Raw genomic sequence first — 21,793 nt, 5'->3', positions numbered from 1 at the left:
GTGCTTGTTGTGCAACAGAAAGTCAAGTCACCAAGTACTGACATAAAGCAGCAATGCAAGGAAGAAGAAAAAACTGTGTAGGACAAATACTGGTCACCCTTTCCTCACCTCCAGTTGAGGTTGTTCTTTGTTTTCCAGTGCATACGCTACATTCTAGAAGAATACAGGAACTTCTGTTTCATTTTAGAGAACACCAAGTTGTGTATCCACAAACTGAATGACCATGTTCACCTGGCTGTGAGTGTTAAAGGATGTTCTGGAATGATGGCCAATGGTGTATTTCAGCTCTGTATATAAATTAATCTTTTTTATTGGAACAGCTTTCTAGACGAATCATATGCGTTGCAACCTGCTGGATGTATTATAGTTGGTTAGTTTAATAATGCTGGTAATCTTTGAATTAAAAATTACATGGATTTTAAGCCATAGCCACAGTTTTCTTGTCTGATATGTAAATGTTTCATTGTTGATAATTTCAGTACATGTGTCAAGAGAGCTGTTCAAAACTTATGAAGCGATTAGTTGACTGGAGTTCTTCCTCGAGAGCAGAACAGGTCTGAATATACATTAAGGTCTCTCTGCACCATCCTGGCAGCGTGTACGAGACATGAGTGAACATGATACAGTGGTACGGTGGGCACTGACGAATGCTGGAACGCTGCAAAAGGTACGTTCCTATTTTGGGGCTAAAGGAGCATAAATCGGACCGGAGAGCCCCGTTACCTATGCAGAGAGTCTCTTCTAAGAGACTTGAACAACTTTTATGTCCGGCCAGCGGGCAACACCGCTCTAACCTGGGGGATCGCGGCCAGGCTTCGACTCAACGCGGCTCCGCGCTGCCCCCCAGACACCCCAGCGCTGCCGCCGCCCGCCTCGGGGCGGTGCCCCCCTGCCGGGGCCGGGGCCGGGCGCTGCCGGGCGGCCCCAGCTCCGCCCCGCGCCCGCCGGCGGCCTCACTCGGCGGCGGGATGGGGCCGCGCTGGGCGCTCCTCGCCGCGCTCCTCCACGCCGCGGGCGGCCGGGTGAGTGCGGGGCCGCGGGCAGCCCCTGCGGCGCCCCGCCGGGGGGAGGCGGGGGGTCCGCCCGTCGCTCTGCGGCGTCGTGGGGCTTTTATGGTGGTAACGGCTGCGCAGCGGGAGTGCACCTGGTGTCACGCGAGCTGCGAGGCGAGTGGGCATCGGTTTACCGTTATGCTTGCAGAGGTGTAATGCAAGTGGGCATCGGTTTACCGTCGTGCTTGCAGAGGTGTAATGCAAGTGGGCATCGGTTTACCGTTATGCTTGCAGAGGTGTAATGCAAGTGGGCATCGGTTTACCGTCGTGCTTGCAGTCCCTTGAGCTATCTGCCTCCCTCTGCTTGTACTGAACTCAGCGTGATCTCTACAGGAGCCTCAAATCCCGCTCTTAGACTTCTTTAAAGCTCATCCTGCTCCCTTTGGCTATGTCGTTATGTGCTGGCTTCCCAAAGCAATGACTAATCGTTTTTCCTGGATTCTCATAGGAAATGGGTTGATTTTTCAGGCTTGTTTGAATATTTGCAAAAACCGTGAGTGTCCTAGGAAGTGCAGAGTGTAAATCTGTATGTGTTTTACACCGTTGTTTAAACAGGAAGAGCTTGTTGCGCTCTGTTGGATCCCTGAAACTATTCCCTATTTACATAGAAAAGCCCTTTAATTTACGTCTAAGCCCTGACGTGATGCAGCTGGGACTGTTCTCTTTTATATCCAGCTGTACCACTATTTGGCAGTGAATGCTTTTACGTGTTTAAACCAAAAGCTTGATGGGATCTATTTGACTTTGAGTGTGTGTATGCTGTACTGGTATATTGACAGCATTTTTTTAGCTGATTTTAAAGTGTCCTGGATTGTGAAGATAAATAGGGAAATGCTGCTGAGATGTCCAGGTCATTGCTTTTTCATGGGATGTGTATGTTATTTACACGTTTATTTAATCATATTAATTTAGCCTTGATAAGACAACGGTTCAGTGAAACTGGGTGGGGATGTCGGAATGCGTATTGAACCTGGAATTACACAGTGGTCTTTTAAGGAGTACTGGGTGCTATAGTGGGTTGATAATACATTTTTTTTTAACTGCTTCTTACTCATTTTGAATTCAGCCCTGGTTTGTAAGATGATAGTATTTTGAACCTGATTCACTGAACACCTTGGAGTGGATAGGGTAGAGCATGTAAAGAAGGGAGAGTCTCAGAATTGTAGCAGACCTTATCACCAAAATTTAAGTTTAAAGTTTTGTCATGCGTCTTGCTGAATAAAGGGCTTTGATTCAAAAGGAATTAACTCTCCTCTCACCCTAAACATAATAACAGAAATCATGAAGGAAATTTTCAGCATTACTTCTTGCATTGTGACAAACTAAAGAAAAGTCCATATATAAATTAGAAAAACAAACCCAGTAGTTTCAGAAATACCACATCTGCCACAGAGCTGGAAAAAAACTGCCTGTTATATCAATTTAAAAAAGTGATCAGTTAAAGAAAACTTCTGCTGGTTTGGAGGGAGAGAAACTGGCAAAGCAATAGTTTCTGAGTGACACTTCTTGGTTTTTCTCCTTCGGCTGAAATTATCTGAAAGATTCTAGCCTAAGTCCCTGTGCTACTCACAAGAACTGAGCATAATTTTTGCCACTTTGAACAACTCAGTCACGAGGTATTTTTGATAGAAACTTTCTCAGTAGCCTCAAACCTAAGTAATTGTCCTGTGCAAAGCAGCACAGCGTGCTCTGTCTGTAGCTGCTGTGTGCAGAGAAGGTCGTCTTCTGGATGCTGCTGACTGGTTGTAGGGGAATGCTGCTGGTACATGGAAGGTGTGTTGACAACCACGCACGTATTCTGAACTGCAAAAGGAAGAGCATAACGGAGATCTTGGGGAAAAATCCCAAAATAAAACTGAGCAGACTGCTCAGCTGTCCCTGGTTTTTTACAGGCAGAGCTAGGAGGACTGTGGGTGACCTGCAGCTTTGCTGTTGTACATATCCACACTTGTGGTTGTTGCATCAAAGTTCACGATGACTGAAAGTTGTAACAGAGCATTGCAAAAGCCGTCTGTGATACAAGCAACGGCATCCCAAGAAAATAATTTGTTTCAGAATAATAAAAAAATGCCAATTCTGGCATTTGGCCCAGATAGAAGGCAGTTGGCCCCTCTGGCAGTGTTTTTGGCTGGGACACCTGGGCCATCTTGGGAGGTTCTTCATCTGCCATCTTTACGCTCAGGGCTCACGTAGCTTCTCCTTTCCTGCCCTGCTCTCAATGTTAGGTATCACCCTGTCACCCTTAGGTGCATCTTCCAGGATGTCTCCATGAAAGGTCAAACCTAATGTGGCCAATCCTGACTTGCTGATCCTTTCTTGGGAACTTGTTCATCACCTGCCCTTCTCTGACAAATGGTGGGGATACAATCTGTCTTCCTGCCTCTTAGGCCTGCAATCTGTTATTCCTCTTGCTTTCACCCCTTGTTCGCCTGAGTATCTGTGCTTTCCACAGGGAAACTGTAGATTTTAAGGCTTATTGGCTTTGACAGTGCCTGTTACTGTAAGTGTCAGATCTTGATTTAGTGGATAATATCTTTTATTAGGGCAACCTTTGGGAAAACAGACCAACTTTCGGATACATAAGCCTGAAGTTTTGAAACAGAAGAGCTGTTATTTCTGAAAATGTGTATGTTTTCCCAAATACATATATAATAAAACATGCTATGTCTTCCTACAAACTTTGACTTGCTTCTATAATTTTTGCACGTTGTGAATAGCTTCCATATTCTATGCAGCCTCCTGCCATCTCATTCTGGGAAAATATTTTCATGTTATGGTGGTGAGTGGCAATGAAGTAGAATCCCTAACAGTAAGCAAAAAGATACTGTTTTCTCAGGGAGGGGGAATGTGGAGTTGTAAATCTGTTTATCTGTGGCTATCCAAGGACTCCTGCTTTACAGAAGTGAAGTACAATATAGGATGGGAGAAAAATTCACGTAATGGACCCGTAATCTTAGAGAGATATTTGCAGGAAAGCAGCTTTAAAAGAAGCTTTATGGTTTGAGTATAGTTGCTACAGCCTGGTACAACTCTGATTTTGGTGAGACTTGCTGTTACCTGATAACTAACCTTCAACAGAATTATTTTTGTAAATGACCAGTTTTAGTATTTTAAACAGAATTCTGTTTTTGCCTGTCTTCAGCAGGTTTGGTAGCTCAGCAAACAGTATCTCTTTACCTCAAGTCCTTCCCATAGCAACAGATTTTTACATCAGAGTCCTTAGTGACTTCATTGTGGTTTCATATGCGTAAAGAACGTTATACACCAGATGTAGTTCCTGTTCAGACTCCTTTGTTTGACAGCTTGAGTTTGAAGAAGGCAACTGTATGAAAAGGAGACCAATAAAAATCTAGACATGTGAGTTAGGATTAAAATATATGCTTAAATATCTTCGTTTAAATGGGCTCCTTGAGTGAAAATGAATGTTATGTGAATGGATTAATATATATATAGTCATCCATGATATTAGCATTTTTATTTCTATTATTGAAGATACTTAAATTTAATTGCACATAAAGTCCAAGAATACAGGAACAAGCTGTAAGGCAGGAATTAACGGAAATTATGTTCATCATAATTAATATTCATCACACGGGGAGCGCATTACATTGTGACGTGCTGTGAGTAGTTGAGACCTGGACTTCCTCACCAATAGGTAGAGCCAGGTTGGTGCATTGGATCAAGCCCTTATAATTTTGAAGAAGTCTGAATCCAAATCTTGTTTTGCAGTTCATGACTCGGGCTCAGCTCTGGTACAGACATGGGGGTCTCAGTTGTGGTTGATGTCTGTATGACTGTGTGGGAGGGGACAGCCCGCAGGCCCTTTCCCTTCACTAGTGCTGCTTCTTCACACAGCACAGATACAGCTGCAGGCCTGAAAATCATGAGATACAGGCACGTTCTCTGCTAGTTTTATCTTCCGGTGGGTATGATACAGGGAATCTTGGAAACAATTGTGCTTGTGCATATGTGTGTAGAAGAGTCTGTGCTAACCTTGCAGTTGGTATGGAGGCTGCTGTTAGCCTACTCCTCTCCAGTGACAAATTAGGTCACTGATCTACTGGACGCCTGTGGTGCGGGTGGGAAAATGATTCAAACAATGTACGGACTCTGGAGAGAGAGTCTTGAGCCATTGACTTTTCGTATGTAACTTCTTAGTTATTGCTTAATACAAAGGCATTGCAAAAATCTCCCTAGTGAGTTGTGTAGTCAAAGGCAAGCATAGTTTACCCATTTCTATGCCAAAATATATTGCTTAATTTGATTGATGTGCATAGAGCTACACTAAATTTCATGTTTAACAATGTTTGTGCCTCTGCTGCTAGATTGATGAGGCATTTTACTTCTACTTGTACCTGTCAAATTAAATGAAGTCTTCCAAAGTCTTTATTTTGTCCGTATAAATATCTTAACAAGTCTGCTGCTCTTAGACACTGCTACCTAATGTGAGAAGTTCTAAGGCTGTAACACAAAAGATGCAGCATCAGGTTAGTTTTCCTTCATACAATCTGCTTGCAGAACATTGAATCACAGTAAAAGCAGAAGACAAAATAAGGACTTAAGAGAGCTACAAACAATAACAAAATGTAAAGATTGTGGAACAGAATCTGGCCCCTACTCATCAGCCTTTCAGCCCAAAGTAGCCAATGGATCTGGATGCCAGAGGGTTTTGTTTTGGGCAGCAAATATTGTACTGCCCAACTCAGACCTTAAAATTGATGAGATGGCTAGAACTAGTGGAGTCTTCTTGTAGTCAAGAAATCCAGGAGAGTTTTATACCTAGTAAGAGGCCTACACGTCCTCTGACGTAGTAGGAGATTTGGCTGCTGGCCTTGACAGCTTTGATTAAACTAGTTTATATTGGAAGTAACTACTAAAATTAATGGCATCCTTCCAGTGCAAACAAAGCTGAGCTCATGTGTTTATGTAAATTCTATCTAAGTGAGTTGCAAGTTCCTTTTAGTTTCCTATAATGTTCTTTGAGGACAGTTGGCAAGAAATTGTCAATTGTATGTCATTGAGAGCCACAGTTCATCAGATAAAATTTCAGGGAGATTGTATCAGACAGCAGACTTATCCTTTCAAGCACAACTTAAGAGAAATAGATGTGAACCCATCAACCAGCAGGTTTTCCTGTGTCTTTAATTCGCAGGGCAGTATTTACAGCAGACAATGTGGAGGATGAGATAAGAACATTTTTTGCCAGGAAGCGTCACCAGCAGGATAATTTGTGTTGTGGTTTATTGTATTTCTCCTTTTTTTTTTTTTTAATGTGTCTGCTCTTGCAGTGAAGTTTTCTGCTTTAAAAAGACTCTCAAGTGCTTGTTTTAATGAAGTTGATCTTAGTGACTACAAAAATATGATGACAACACTTGATCTTTCTTCTTTTAATAAACAAGAAAGTAACTGAAACAAAAAATACTTTTGAGAGCAGAGCCCTTTTCTTCTCCTTCATCAGATTTTAGTGTCAGCTCACAGTTGCAAATGGTATGGTTTATCACTGCCCATCCTATGAAGGTATAATACCAAGTCCAGCATTAACAGTTATTACTGAACCTAGAAGGTATTGAAAAGTTTTGTTTTTCTTTTTGAATTGTTATGGTTATTATTCTCATTAATAATGACGAAACTGATAATGCTGAAGCCAGCCTCCTCGTTCTGCTTCAAACTCTTCAATCCTTGTGCAAGCCCCCTTTAAATAAGGCTTCTTAACTGGAAAGCAAAAATGAAGGCCAAAGTAGATTTTGGAGATATTTGAGGCTGCAGCATGGTTTCTGCAAAACTGGCTTTCTTCTCATGAAAAGGCAAAGAGCAGAATTTGAAAAATGCAGCTTGTGCTCAGCAGCTGTTTCTTACTTCACTTACTCTAGTGTTTAAGAAGAATGATTTTTTTGTGTGTCATCCTTCCCCACCCCATCACAGTTTCTAGCCTGTTAAAAGCATCTTTAAGACTTTGTTCTTCAGTTTGCAATTTGACTGTTTCTCATTGATCTGGCTGTGAAAGAATGGGGCTGGTATCGGTGAAACCCATCCCCAGTCTCCCTCGTTTTGAGTCTTTAACTCAACAGACTGATCAGAAGAGATCAGAATTGTCCTGATATCTGGTCAGTGTTACCAGCTTTCACAGTGTTTTAAATAGGAGTGGTGAAACTTCTACTTAAATAGTTTGCTTTCCTTTTTTTCTTTTCTGGAATGAATATTGAAACTCAAGAAGGCCTTTCTGTGCCTTCACATTCTCAGGAAAGGTTCTTTTGACACTGACCATTGAGTAGATAGGTGAAATCCTGTTTCTGATACACAGGTAAAATATTTCAACAAGCTGCATAAGAAAATGTTGCGTTCCCTTTAAGTAATTGTTGAGAGTGGGAAGTGTTAGTCTACTTTGTCAGTAATGTGAAGACACAATAGATAATCAACATGTTTTTTCGGTAAGGAGGAAGGATATTTTCATTACCGGCTTCCAAAGAGCTTGTTCCTGTTTTGATTTCTCTTTTTAATAATACTTTTGAAGTACTTCTCTAAATGTGTGTAGATTATACATGCAGCAATCTCTTCAGACTGCAGAAAATTGAGCAGTGTCGCATACTTTTTGAACAGCATCTTTCTGATCTAGCAGGAAACTCCTACGCTTGTGCTACCTAACATTAGCCTTTTTCTTTTGAGTGAGTATGTTTTTCCCTTTGAAAACAGATGGCAGGTCCTCAAATTTTTTGACACTTGTTCATTGAGGTCACTGAGCTGTGTTGATTGGTATGAGCTGAAAATTAGGTACACTGTATTTCATGACACTTTCTTATGCGTTTGACCTGCCATATGAGGTAGGTTTTTTATTTTTATTTCAGTCTTGTAGCCAGTTGCTCCTTTTCAGAACCAGCAGAGCAGTTTTTGGAGACGGCGTTTCTAAAACATCAAGGCCTTTCTCATTCAGAAAGGAATCACAAAGTATCTGGAATGATAAAAGCCTTTTTTCCTTTCCTTTGGTGAAACAGTTCTAATAGTACAGGTTCTTTGACTGAAGGGACAGGTTTATCTTGCCTGGATATTACATGGGTGTCAGTGAGGGCATAATGAACGTAAGCGCAATAGAGAATTGAACTTGGGTGTCCTGTGTCCTTTGCAGCCGCTGATGAAAACAGAAAGATTCCTTCAAGCATTCCAGCAGTGCTAGACCCACAGCTCCCTCTTCCACCGGCTCAGGAGGCCTGAGGGAATTAATAAATTGCAAAGTCAATCTTGTAGTTTTCAGATAGGGCTCTAAATGTGTATAGGGAGTAGACCTACTATGTAAGAAGGTATCATTTCTAACGTAGCCACTTTGCAGAAAATGCTTCTCCCCACAAACCCACAGGTAAGAATTTAGGTTTCACTGGCGTTTTGTCAAAGGTTGTCTGAATCATGGCAAGTGCGAATAGGTACTTTGCCCTTTGGTTTAGGGGATGCAGTAGTGACCAGGTGTGATGCTAATCCCATAGTTCCATTGCATTCTTTTGAACATAAAACCTGGAGAAATCACTTTGTTCGTTGTGACAGATCTTTGAAAAACAGAGGAATCTCTAAATGGTCTCAAGTAGCTTATAAGCTGTGCATTCTCCTTCAGGTTTTTGGCATCTGCTGCTTTCTGTTTCATCAGGCCTACATCAGTGTCTTGGAAAGGAAAGTGGTTATAATTGCAGGGATCTTTAAGTGTTTGTCTCTTTTGAACCTCTACTCTAGGGCCAGAATGGACTTGTGACTCATGATTTTCCTCTAATTTCTCCTAGGAGTATTCATTGCCTTACACACCACAGTTTGCACAATGCAAAGATCCCAGCACTGAATTCTATGAAGAAGGACTTAATAAATGTTGTAGCCAGTGCCCTCCAGGTAGGTTATAATTCAAACTATTACTTTACACAGCCAAATTCAGTCAATTTTCAGATGAGCAGAATACGTGTTGATTATTGATACGTCTTAAGAGGATCTAATTTTTGCTGTTGTTTAGCTGGAAGACAATAAAATGCCGTGACTGTAAAAATATCTGCAAAAGAGACACACTGTTAATCAGATGTGGAAGTCTGTTACAAGGTTAACCTGGCTGAGGCTTATCAGGAGGTAGGCTGCTGAGCTCTTGTAAGCACAGTTTTGCATGGTATTTTGATTAAAGTATTTTTAAGTCAACATTTGGGGGAGGAAGCAACAGCTCACTAAGGGAATTACAAAAATTAGACAATGCATGTCAGACCCACATCCACTAATAACTAATATGTTGTAAAACAGGGCATGAGGTAGAGCTTAGTTTCTGTACTTTGATAATATCACTTACTTAAGGGGCTTTCCATTGGACAGGTTAATCTATAATTGCTCATTAAGGGAGTTTTGTTGTCTGTTACTGTAAATCAGACACTGCAGACCACTATCAGAGGCTGGGTACAAGACTACAGAAATTGCCTGCTTTGAGGTGTCATGTCTTACACTCCAGTGATAATTATTAGTGATCTTTTGTTAGCAGAAGTTGTTGACTGCAGAAAGGTGGGTGTGTGGGTTTAGGTTTTTTGGGGAGGGTAGTAATGCCGTTCGGGTATTTTAATAATAGCATTTTTGCAATAAGTTGTCATTATATTTTTACATTAGACACAGCAAAAAAACTGCCTAGTTGTCTCATTACATGCTGAGCAAACAAAATTTGTCTCCGTAAATGCTGAGTTCCTGTCAGATCCGGAAGTTGAAGCAGGAAATCAGTATATGCTGAAGCAGCCACAGTTGCTTGAATTAACCGAAAATGTCTAGGTAGATCTGTCAAGCTTCCTTTGTCAAAAACACAACAGATGAAAGATGATAATTCATAGGTAAAACCTTTTTCTGTTGTGGTATCTACTGTTCAGTCTATTTCTCCTTAATTTTATTTTTTCTGAATAACAAACTCTGGGCAACAAGTTGTAGGAAGTCTAAAATATTTATTTTTGTTATTATGAATTTGCATTTTTTTTACCATAATTTATCAAAAATTGAAGCTTAAATCATGAGCAGGATGTGGGAGGCAGAATTTTAAGGTTCAAGTAAGTATAAGTACATGGAAAAACAAAGTCTTTGGAAATAATTTCTATTGCTCACCTCCAGTGCCCCTTCTTTCAGAGAACAACGATTCTCCAAGCAGCTCCAAAGACTTTTTCAGTGTTATTCCTGCTTTCTGAGTATATTTTCCAGGATATTTCTGTACAGATATGAGACATTGACTTTTATCTTCTTCCTTTCAAGCAAGGGGGAAATGGCAACTGAGGTGTTCTCCTTTCTCCAAAATGAGCATGTTGGAGCTCATATTTACTTACTCTCACCACTGCACTGAACTCTGTTGTTGGCGAGAAGCATTGGAGAAACTGCTTTTGATAGCTTTTGATTTTGTCTAGAACGCCAGTAGCTTCAGAAACTCATTGCTTTGATCTGTTAGGGCTGGCTGATGATGTTAGGGCTGGCTGAAGAGGGGAAGGAAAAAGAGTGAGCTCATGTCCCTTCAGTAGTGACAAGTGGTGAAGTTTTAATTCAGGTCTGTTTGTGGTAATACTTTATTATTCTTAGGTAGTAAGGGCCTCACCCAGACAGATCATTCTAGCATATGTCTGACTTTCAGCATGAAACACCATCCTGTGCTTCACCACAAAACACAGCTTCTATGAGGATAAAAAGTTTGTTTTGTGTATTGTGGTAGCTGCATCTGAGTATATGCTGCGGGGTTTTGTTCAGGATTGAGGCCGCCTTGTTTTGAACATGGCTGGAATTCACTAAACTGAATGTAGGAAAAGGGGTCAAACACGAATAATGTAAAAGAAAACAGAGTTTCCTATGCTGTCCTCCTTTAAATCAATGCTTGCTTGGTATGCGTTACCAATATGGTAGTGGCAGTGAAGGGGAAGGGTTTCTACAGCTAAAACTGAAACTTAGGTTAAATAATTCCTAGTGATCTTTTCCAATGAGATGCTTTCTCTGTTTTGTTTTGGTTTTTTTTCAATAGGTCAATATAAGACAGAGAGCTGCAGTCACAGTGTGGACACAAAGTGTAGTCACTGTAAACCTAACACATACACAGCAATCTGGAATCGGTCCCCTCAGTGCTTTGCCTGCTCACCACCCTGCAGAAAAGGTAGGCTTGAATTATTAAAGAGGCATTTGTGACTTTAACAGCCTGCTCAATGAGTGGGCTTGGTTTAACCTAGTCTTTTCTCCTAAGAAAACTAGGAGGTTTTGTCTGTCACCTGTATAGTCCCGTTCTCATGCTTTTGGTACTCATAAGATTTGGGGAAAAGAATCAGGGAAAAGTCTTGCAGGGGGCCCTGCCCCTTTTTCTTTCTAAGTCCTAAAAATGTGACATTGGTCTTATATTCTTGGAAACTAAGGTACTGCATCACTAAAATAGGTACAAATGTCATCAGTAGAATAACTTCCTGCTTATACTCTCCAGCCAAGGGAGCTTGAGATCTGACTTGCACAGGGCTGAATGGATAATTGCATTTCCAGCATCCAGTCATTCATCTGGTCTGCTGAACTGACAATAGCAAACACCAGTTGTGATATTCCTCTATTGTTTTTACTTCTTTTGTGAAGCAGCATAGTCAGTGAGATCACGCTGGTTCAGTTCATTAAAGCAGCTTAACAGTATATAAAGTAGTACATTGTACCAGCATCTGTACATTGCTCTAATAGATCCTGTGCATGAACAAATTCAGTCATACCATTGCGCATAATTTCTAATGGAAACGGGTGTAGAAAATTATCTGCTTGACTCGCTGGCAAGTAAGTTCTAAGGATACAGTCTAAGTTGTTCAAAGGACCTTTGGTCTCATCCAAATAGATAATCCTACAAAGCTGGTTAATTACAGTATGAAAAGGTATGTAGTAAGGTCTCCAATCACTTTAAATACAGTTGCATGATCTGCACAGACTACAAAACTTAGTATGGCCCCCAGATACTGCAGTGATGAGCACAGGTAACACAAATGTGCATGCTTATGGTTATGATGCAATACAATGCAACTGCAGGTACAGAGTTTCAAGCGTGAATTCTACAGATGCAAACTTCTCCTTTCCTAGAGAGAGAGAGGAAACTCTTCTGAAAATGTAGATGCTGGGGCGTATAACATATTTGTTTTATGATGGTATACTAGCCAGAAGCTGCAAAATTTTCTTCAGTTTGTGGTTTGTGAACATCACCTCATATTCACTTGAAACATTGCAGGCTATGATTTTAAATGTTGCTAATGATATCTTGCTTTATTCTTGTTTTAAAAACAGGATTTGTGCAGAATCAAACATGCACAAAATCACAGGACAGAATCTGTAGCTGCCCACCGAATGAGTACTGCATTTTGAAAATATATGAGTACTGCAAAATATGTAAAGTGCATAAAAAATGTGGAAAAGGTTACCGAGTTTCCAGAAGAGGTAATTTAATTCTGAACACTCTACACACAAAATAGTTGTACTGTATGAAAAGTGTTATTTTTATAGTCTTTGAAAAAGACTGACTATTAAGTGCACCAAACTAACAGCCAGTTGATCTTCTGATTTGTGTTTGGGTTGGTGTTTCGAATTAATTTCTTCTGTGACAATTAAAGACTGTATTTTGTGTACTGCCTCTGTATCACTTCCAGGATCTGTACCGCAGACCTTGATTACTCATTCTTGTTTCTCACTGGATGACTAACTGGAGTTTTTCTATGCGTTTAAAGGGACAGATAGCACAGATACAGAATGTAAACCTTGTCCTCCTGGCACTTTTTCACATGAGGAATCTTACGATATCAGCTGTATACCACATACAGTGTAAGCCAGTGTTTCTGTCTAATAGCAACCTTAACTGTGCACAGGGTTGCTTTCTTTCCTAACTTCTCTTTTTGTTTCTTGCAGTTGTAAATCAGTGGCTGTTCCTGGAAACAGCGTGAATGACACTGTTTGCAGTGACTCAGGAACAGCAGTTGCCACAGTTCTACCTCACACTATTTTGAACCTGCTCCTGACCCAAAGCTCGTCTTCCAGCAAACCTGAAATAGTAACTCGACCTGTCATTTTAAACTCTGTACCTGACATGTCTCACATCATCGGTGAGCTATTAACTCATTTAAAGTCATTTTTGTCTGGCTAGGAAGCAAGTTTATATTTAGTTCTCAGTTTCTTTCCAAGACCAGTTACCTGTAGCCAAGCAGAACCTCAGAACGGCTGAATTAATTCAATATGACAATGCTTGTAGTGCATTGCAAAATATTTACCCATGCATCGGCGCTACCCCAGGGCATTCTGCAGCCCTTGTAATTCTGGAAATATTTCTAAAAATCCCAAAACTAGATTATACAGTGTATTTCCTGAGAATTGCTGCTATGAAGGAGCTCGTAGAAAAGGTTGTATCTTAGATTTGGGACTGAGGCAAGCTTGACTTCATAAACCTCCTGATGGGAGGTCTTTGGAGACTTCTGGCAGCCTTTCCCGAGACGAAGTCCTTACAGCATTCACAAGTGTGGATGTACTCCCTCCTGTTCACAACCTATCCAGAAGGCATATATGTTCAGGAGCATTCTGGACTGCCTGGCCTCGTATTTAAGAAACTGTTGCTAGCCTAGAGAGATATATTGTGTGACTGAGGCCAAACGTCCGTCTTCACTTTTCAGGACAGGAAAATTCAATTTTACGAAGTGGGGGAGACTGCAATGAGACCTTGGTATCTGACAATAGAGGCATCAAATGTGAATGTCAGACACACCTGATACTTGTAAATTTAGCTTTTGTAGCCATGGACAGAAACTGCAAAACTACCTCTTTCTAATTAGATCCTTTGTCAGATCAACCTGCTAAATAATTTATCTTTTTAATTTATTTTCAGGATCAGTAGCAGGACCATTGTTATTGGCCCTGATAATCACTATTTTGGGGTATTGCTTAGTCTCCAAAAAAAAAGGTAAGATTCATGAAGTGAAAACAAGCAGATCTGAAAATACTGGACAGAGTGTCACCTTATTTCCTACTAATCTGAGCATAGTGGTTGACTGACGTTAGTGTCTTAGAAGACGCTAGCTCTCTTTGACGCATTTATCATGGCTGGATATGGATGAAGATTCATTGGCGTCTAATAATGTATGAGTTAGTTTTTTTTTTTTTCCAAGGGGACAAGGCAATGATTTACAGGTTTCTGCCTCACTAGCTGGTAACCTATAGCTTCTTGAAACCCTGAGGAGCTTTTGACACCATTTCTCTGTTACATTGGGGTGAAATTGGCCAAAGGGTTCAAAGGTCAATAGAAGAGAGACAAAGAGAAAATTCATGCAAATCAGCTTGATCACATAAGCTTTGCAGCTACAGAAAAATAGAATTAAAAAAAAATACTCCAGGAATTCCATACGTATTTAGTGTAAAAGTGTCTGTATTAAATCACATGGGGTGAAATTAATCTCAATACAGGGATACAGTGAGGCAAATGTCCCATTCAAATATCTCTTGTTCCTCAGATTTTAGATAATTGTCTAAACATACAACATCCCAGTGGAGTTGGACAACTATACAACAGTTGTGCTCCTACTCGATCTTGTAAAATATTTTGTACTTCATCATTTAAATATTAGACATTATCAAATGTTATCATTAAACAGTCACAACCGTAGTTTATTGTCATCAATAGCTTTTCTCACTGACACTATGCTAGAAAAATTATTAATTCATGCAGAGGGTCCTCTTTGCTTGCTGGCTAAATTTACGTCACCTTACAAAATTAACACACTATAGCTTTCAACATTTTCAAACAGTGAGTAATAAATGTACATTTGGAGTTTATTCCAGGAGCAGAGGATATCATTCAGGCTAGCTAAGAGAGCAGCTTTTGCAACTGAAACAATTTAGGTGCTAATGAACTGTCTTTCCTCACTTGCAGCCCTTGTATATTCTCCACCGACTACAGAAGCAGATTTGGTGAGTGTCACTCCTTTCCATCTTTTCTCTTTCTTTAAAAGTTACATGGAAATCGTGCAGTCTTACCTAATTACAAGAAGAAGAAAACTGCACAGCAGAAAGACAACTGGAGGGAGAATGGGGTGGTTTGGTCCCCAAGCTAGAGTTTAAGATGTGTAAAACCTTACATAACTTACGTAATGTACCATCCTCACTTTATATTAGGCTATATTAGCAATAAAACACAGGTGTGCTTCAGAAGACCAGATTTTAGAGCCTTTGTTCCCTAGAGAATCAGTGAAGTACTGTAGGTGCCTTCAGGAGACAGGTTGATTTTGTTGAATGCCTAATGAGCTGGTATGAATTTTACTTAACAGTCATCACTATGCAAATGGCAATTATCAGTGGTTTATTTAGCTGCCTAAATACTGACCAGCTCTTTGTTAGTGTTTTTTAAAAAGATTAATGTTTTGCCTTTCTCTGCAAATGTTTCAGCCTTTTTCCCCTACAGAAAAGCAGTGTGACAAAAAAGTAAGAAACACAGGATCGCAAAACTCCAGCAGTTCTGAACAGGAGGAACAGCATCTCTTGGAAACTTCTGGGTCCAGCAGTAGCTCCCTGAATAATCCAGCTGGGTCTGCAAGAGTCAGTGTAGTAAGTAACAAGAACAATGAAAATAAAGAAACAGAAGGATTTCAGCAGCAATATTCAGCTGCAGAAGGTTGTAAGCTTCACAGTGGAGACAGACACAACTCTGCGAGTTCAGGTAAGAATGTATCAGAAGGATCCAGGGCCTCTTGAAATTTGATTATCAATTATGAGTTTTTAGCAGAAGTTTAAATGGCAGGATAAAACATCAGACCCATGTTCAGCAGAGAGTAACTGAAAAGAAAAAGTGATTGTTTTAAGTCATCATCCTGAGACAGTAGAGTGAGCTCAATGGAGAAAAAGTTATTTGCAGACTAGGGGATCAGTGTGATGGAAGGCACTTACCTGTGCATGGGAGTAAGAGCCAAAGGGAGCAGTAAGAAAAGAACATTGTCAAAAGCATCTGAAATGGCAACAGATGGGCAGGGAATTGGCTGTGATCCAGGGCTCTGTATTAATTTTTATGGTCTTTTTATTTCTGGGATGACATGTGGATTTTATGGTACTGAAAAAACCCTAAAACATTACAGAACCAACTCCACCAGCTTGCCTAAATTAAGTGAAGCAAGAAGATATTTAATGTCTATTTTAACTTTAAGTCAAAGAACTGGATAAAGAATCCAACTGTCCTGTTCTGAGTTTCATTATTCCATGTTTAATGTGTTTTATTTGACAGAATATTCTGGTAACGGAGGAACGCAGGTGAATGTGACTTGTATTGTTAAAGTATGTAGTCCAGACTGCAGTTCCCAGTTCCCAGAACAGACTAGTTCAACGAGCATGGATTATGGAAATGCTCCCTATTATTCCCCAACAGGGGAAGAAATTCCTCTTTCAAAAGAAGAAAACCCCTTGAAAAAAGAAACTGAAATTCAGATCTTGGTGGAAAATGAGGACAATTTACGTCAAGACTTACTTCCAGAAGAAAAGAAGTTTCCTCTGGGTATTCAAGATGCGGGGATGAAAACCAGTTAAAGGAAATTACAGATCCTATACTGATTGACTGATAAAATTAATCAACCAACCTCTTGTCTTCTAAAATAAACATGATGTTAAATGTAGCATTCCTACAGAGGCTTGATATTTCAGATGAATATAGACACTGATGCTTTTGAGGTTTTTAATCTCTTCTGTCAGCTTTGAGAGTCGAAGGATCATCTTTGCAGTTTAAAAAAAATTGAATGCTTTTTCTTTTAAACTGAATGGCCAACTCCTCCCTTTCTTCTGTGATACCCTAGAGAGACCGTTACCAGATTTGAAAAGGAACATTTTTCTAACTTTACGCCATTGATTTTTCTGCTGAGACTTCTTGTGATGATAATTTGGGTTCAGGTATGCCACCCATCAAGAACACGGCTGTGACCAGCAGTTCTAAGAGCCTGAAGTTAAATTATCATTCATTCAATGCTAAGGAATTATCCATTTGATTTTAATTTCAAAACTTTTGCATGCAATTTCCTACCCCATATCTTCATGGACATACATTCCCTCATCCGCTTGGCTATTTCTTTTATTATTAGTTTGCTTTCACTCATTATTGGACCAAACTTCTCAAATCAACCTGTATATCAAGGAGTGAAATATTTTACAGGAGCTTTTTTTACTAGATTACAACTATTATGTCTAAACAATAGCATTTCATTAGCTGTGCGTAGTTCATTTTATTTTAGAAAAGAAAATCTAGATTAAATAGCTGTTATCTTGGACTAGGAAGTAAGTTGCTTTTATTGACAGCTCTCAAGTTTGTCATCTTTGTGTCCTGGCTGATTTAACATGGTTTGCTGATTGATTCTGACCTCATTTTTGAGGTTAACCATAAACTGAAAATATTTTTCCCTACGTTCCAGTGACTATTAGAGAAGATCCATGTGAGTATATGTGCCAGATAGCTCACACCCATTGACCTCAGGAAAAGGGCTATCTCTTCGTGATTGCATAGCACATAATCTGTAAAAAGTGGAATTGACTCAAACCTCAGAACCAGAAAATCCTGTTCTCCTTCACTTCTTGCTTGGCAACCACCTCTTACAGAAAATTAGTAGGGGTTCTGCTTGAATCAAGTTGGGTGTCTTTTGTTTTGGAAGTCAATTTTTAGGATCCCATTTCCCATAATTGTATTTTACATATGTGACTAAACCGGCAATTGTGGCGTCTGTTTTCAACCAGAAATTTGCAATACGGTGTCTGAATTACATTTGGTGAAGTCATACAGTAGGTGTAACTTTTTTCTTTTGCCATAAAAACATCCTGTTGGACTACATAATCATTGTACTTCCCTTCCAGCTGAACTATTATGTTCTACCTCAAGAGAAACTAAATGCAGTCATTATTTCTGAGGCCTGAGACTGAAAAAGGGTATTTTGCAATAGCATTTATTCTACAGCTACAGAAGAGGGACAGATTTTAAAATACACATTTTAAACTTCCACAAAAGCTATGAGGTTTACTAACGTTATTTCTGGAACTGAGAACTGGCAAACAGGTCTTTAATTCTACTATGAAGAAACCTTTTACAGCTGTATATTAAAGTTGTACTTGAAGGTAATTTTCAGAGATGACTTTAGAAGTGGGCACACTTGAAACTATTATAAAACTGAAGGATTTAGGCAAGAAAAGAACCTAATTTTAATACAGCGCTTTGAAGCCCTTGCACTGCACGGAGTGTTTTCACGTCTCGTCTGCCAGCTCCCGCCATTGGGGCCACACTGAAGCAGCAGTGGAAGATTTTTGAAGAAGTTTTTAAAACGTTAAAAAGGGGGACCCTGTTACGGCAGTTAATTTACCAGGTTTTCAAATTACAGAGCTGCGTGACAGAAGGAAAATCCAAGTTTTATGCTGAAGTAGGAAAAATGTGCTTGCATTTGCTTATTAAAAAAAAAAACCACCCTGTATTTTTAGAATTACATGTAACTTCAGGTCTCCTGCCCCCTTCATTAAACGAAGTTCTGGTTTTCAGAAGGGCTTCTTTCACTCCCTAGGCTAAGCTGCTGCCTCCCCAACAATTTTAATTCCTCTTGTTCCCGCCTCATTAACAGAGGGCTGATGGGCTGCAGCCCGCGCGCGGGCACTACGCCGACGAGGACAGGCATCGACCAACGCCGCTCCTGCCGCTCGCCGCCGTGACCTCCGCTCCGGGCGTTCGGAGCCCGGCCGCGCTCAGGAGCGAAAGCCTCGGCTCCCCGCAACGCGCCCGACGCGCCGGCGGCTGCCAGGGCCCCCGCAGCCCGCCCTCCCGCTGGCGGGACGTTCGCCTCCCCGGGCGCCCCCACAGGCGGCGCGGCGCGGCGCGGGACCGGCCCGACCGCCCCGCCGCCGGCTCCGCCTCAAAGAGGCGGGGGAGGCCCACATCGATAGCTCGGCGCTCCCCTGCCCAGGCGTCTCCCCGTCGGCTGGCTCGGGATCGATTGGCGTGCGGCCCGCCGACCCCGCGCGCCGTCGAGGAGGCGGCCGCCACCGGGAGCCCAGGTGGGTACCGGCGGGCTGGGGGCGCGGGGCGGCGCCGCGCTGGCGGGCCTGGGCGCCGGCTGTCGTTTCCTCCTGCGTCAGCCTCCGCTCCCAACTCGACCACGGCTGCATGGCGCGGGCCCGGCCCTGAGGGGCCCCTCCCTGCCTCACGCCCCTCGTAGGGCTCCGCCCCGCCGCCCCGACCCCGGGGGGGGGCGAGGGGCACCCGCGCAGGCCCTTGTCCCTACGCCTCGAGGCCGGGGAGGGGACCGTGCCCCTCCGCCGGGGCTCTGCGTGGTGCCTCCGCCCTCAGCCCCGGGGCCGGGCCTCGAGGGTGCCCCTCAGGCGCCCTCCCCGCCTGGTGCAGGCCGTCTGCCCCCGGCCTCGCCGTGGCTCCCTCAGGGCTCCCTCCGGCCGCCGCTGGGCAAGGTGACCTTTCGCTTCGGCTCCGACAGGCGTTGCGTGCCAACAGGTCTCCTCTGCTGCGTATCTCCTTTTCCCCACGATGTGTTTGCTTGCGTGGAGAGAGAGAAGGGAGGGTGTCCGGAAGGCTCCTCCCCGCCCTTTTTCTGTGTAACCGGGCGCTGGGGAAAATGCCCCCTTCTCCCTTGCACTGACAGGCAACATCATCCCAGCTCGCTGCCCTCCTTCCTGCGCAGCCTGTGAGCTGCCCCTGGCCGGCCGACCCCACTCCTTCAGGGCCTGCCTCGTCCCTGAGATGAGAGAAATGTTGGAAAAATTACATCTTTATCCAGAAAAAGTGAGCCAGCTTTGAGTGAGGTCATGGTTTGGACTTTGATTCTCATCCTGATAAGTGCTTACTGTTCCTTTTTTACTGTGTATGTTAAGGAAATAAAAATACTGTCATAGAAAAGAAGTGTTTTGTTTTTGTTTTTGGCACAGCAGTGGACTAGAAAGTTAGAAATGTAAAAGACTTAAAACAGTTGAAAGATTCCTAAATAGTTATACATGTTCCACAAGTTCAGGTCAAGGAGTTGATTTACGGTATTTACAGCTCTTACGGTGACTTTGGGCATGGAATTGTTCATGCACCCGCGGTTTTCAGTTGCTCGGATGCTAACCCGTTATGTGCTTCTGAATGTTTCTTCAAGATCTTCCCTCTGGTTTGCCTCTTAACACCTGTAGATTTCTTTTTTTTTTATTGACTTACTATTTTAAGGGTAACATGACAAGGATTACTGTATTTGCTTTTGTTTGGACTTCAGCTTTCTTGTCAATTTTAGCAGAATAAAAACCTATACTATAAGGTGGTGGCCCCATGTGTACAAATGCTTGATCTTTACTGTGTGGAATAATACTATAGTTTTTGAAAAACGTTGAGAAATTTTACAAAGATAAACATGTTAAGCATGTTTAACGTGAAGATATGCTTTATTTGAATGTAACTTCCCTGTGTTGTTTGTGATGGATGTGTTGCATTCTGCATGGCAGCATAGTTTCACTTTTCAGCCTTTAGAAAAAGCCTTTCATTATTTGCTTAATTCTGGTTATTTTATTTAACTGTATTAGTTAAATTTTTTCACTGGCTTCTTTTTTTTTTTTAAAGAAATAAAGACTTAAATGCGGGTGCCTAAAATCAAGCAAACTTCATTATGGGAACCCCCTGAATCTTAATACAAAATTGAAAATGTAACTCTTGAAGTTGTCATTTTCTTCTGTTGTCAGATGTAAATAAGTCTGACATATCTTGCTTTTCTGCTCTGTAGCACTCAATCTTACCTATACTGGTTTAGGGAGGTGTGTGGGGTTGGGAGACTTTTCTAAACACAGAACTGATACATTTACTGCATTCTATCCACAAGGTATGGCCTCCATGCTTTTTTCCTTACTGTAATAACATGCTTGATCCTGCCCTTGCAGAAGCTAATAGTAGTGTTGCAATTCACTGGTTAAAAACTTGAACAGGGACTTGGTGTTTTTAATGGTCTGATTACCACATAAGTTGAAACAGAAATGGTTGGAGAAGAGTATGAAGGGAAATGTATATATGTATGACCAGTATTGCTTTTCTAATGTAGCTTTTTTCCCCTCCTTGGTGCAGTAATCTATGCTATCACTTCGAAAACCTGTTAGAGTAACTGTTGTTGAGCTATTTATGGGACTTGTATTGGATTACTTCCCACATATACACTCTTCCAAAAAAACGGGTTTGGGTAGGGTGAGTCATTTCACAGATGTCATGTAAGAATTCTACAAAAATACAGTGGAAGGCTCTGGGGTGTTACTTTAGACCAGGCTTCCAAAACCAGAATGCTGGCAACTTGAAGAAAATGCTGGCAGCAGAAGTCAAGGAGGCCAGTGCAAAACTGCTTCAGATCAACGCAGAATTTTAGCCTTCCCTTTACTGGAAGAGGATGGTAGATTTACCTTCTTGATTATTGCAACAAAATGTGGTGTTTTGATTCGAAAAAGGGTGGAAAGATGAACTTAATTTGCAAATGGGAATGGTCTGTAGTCATCAAAGCTCTATATGAAAGTCTGATTTGAGACTTAAAGGGCATAGCGTAGAGCATTTTTATTAAGGTAGAAATCAAGCTTAATGTTTTTACCGCTTTTTAGATTGGTTACAGGAAGAATTACAGTGATAGCAGTATGTCAGCTCTGCTGAGGGTGTATTTCAGACAGTCATTTTCTTCATGTTTTTTCTTTCAGAGCGAGACTGTAGTTATGGAATGGAAATCCAGAAAATGACAGAAAAACATTAGTTGCCCTCTTCTAGGACAGTC

General features: G+C 41.5%; 1 protein-coding gene across 1 annotated transcript; it reads left to right on the top strand.

Annotated features, from left to right (window-relative positions):
- The first annotated feature begins 968 nt into the window (after positions 1-968).
- On the top strand, positions 969-16,811 carry TNFRSF1B (TNF receptor superfamily member 1B). Its single transcript, XM_059830044.1, has 10 exons — positions 969-1,022; positions 8,813-8,915; positions 11,038-11,166; positions 12,315-12,464; positions 12,752-12,845; positions 12,930-13,123; positions 13,897-13,971; positions 14,938-14,975; positions 15,450-15,720; positions 16,279-16,811. The coding sequence occupies exons 1-10, from the start codon at positions 969-971 to the stop codon at positions 16,575-16,577; spliced, it is 1,407 nt and encodes a 468-aa protein (XP_059686027.1). The 3' UTR covers positions 16,578-16,811.
- Positions 16,812-21,793: the final 4,982 nt, after the last annotated feature.

This window comes from Gavia stellata, chromosome 27, assembly GCF_030936135.1.
Source record: "Gavia stellata isolate bGavSte3 chromosome 27, bGavSte3.hap2, whole genome shotgun sequence".
Lineage (NCBI taxonomy): Eukaryota > Metazoa > Chordata > Aves > Gaviiformes > Gaviidae > Gavia > Gavia stellata.
The sequence above is the reverse complement of the archived record's forward strand: the minus strand, read 5'-3'. Positions and strand labels throughout refer to the sequence as shown.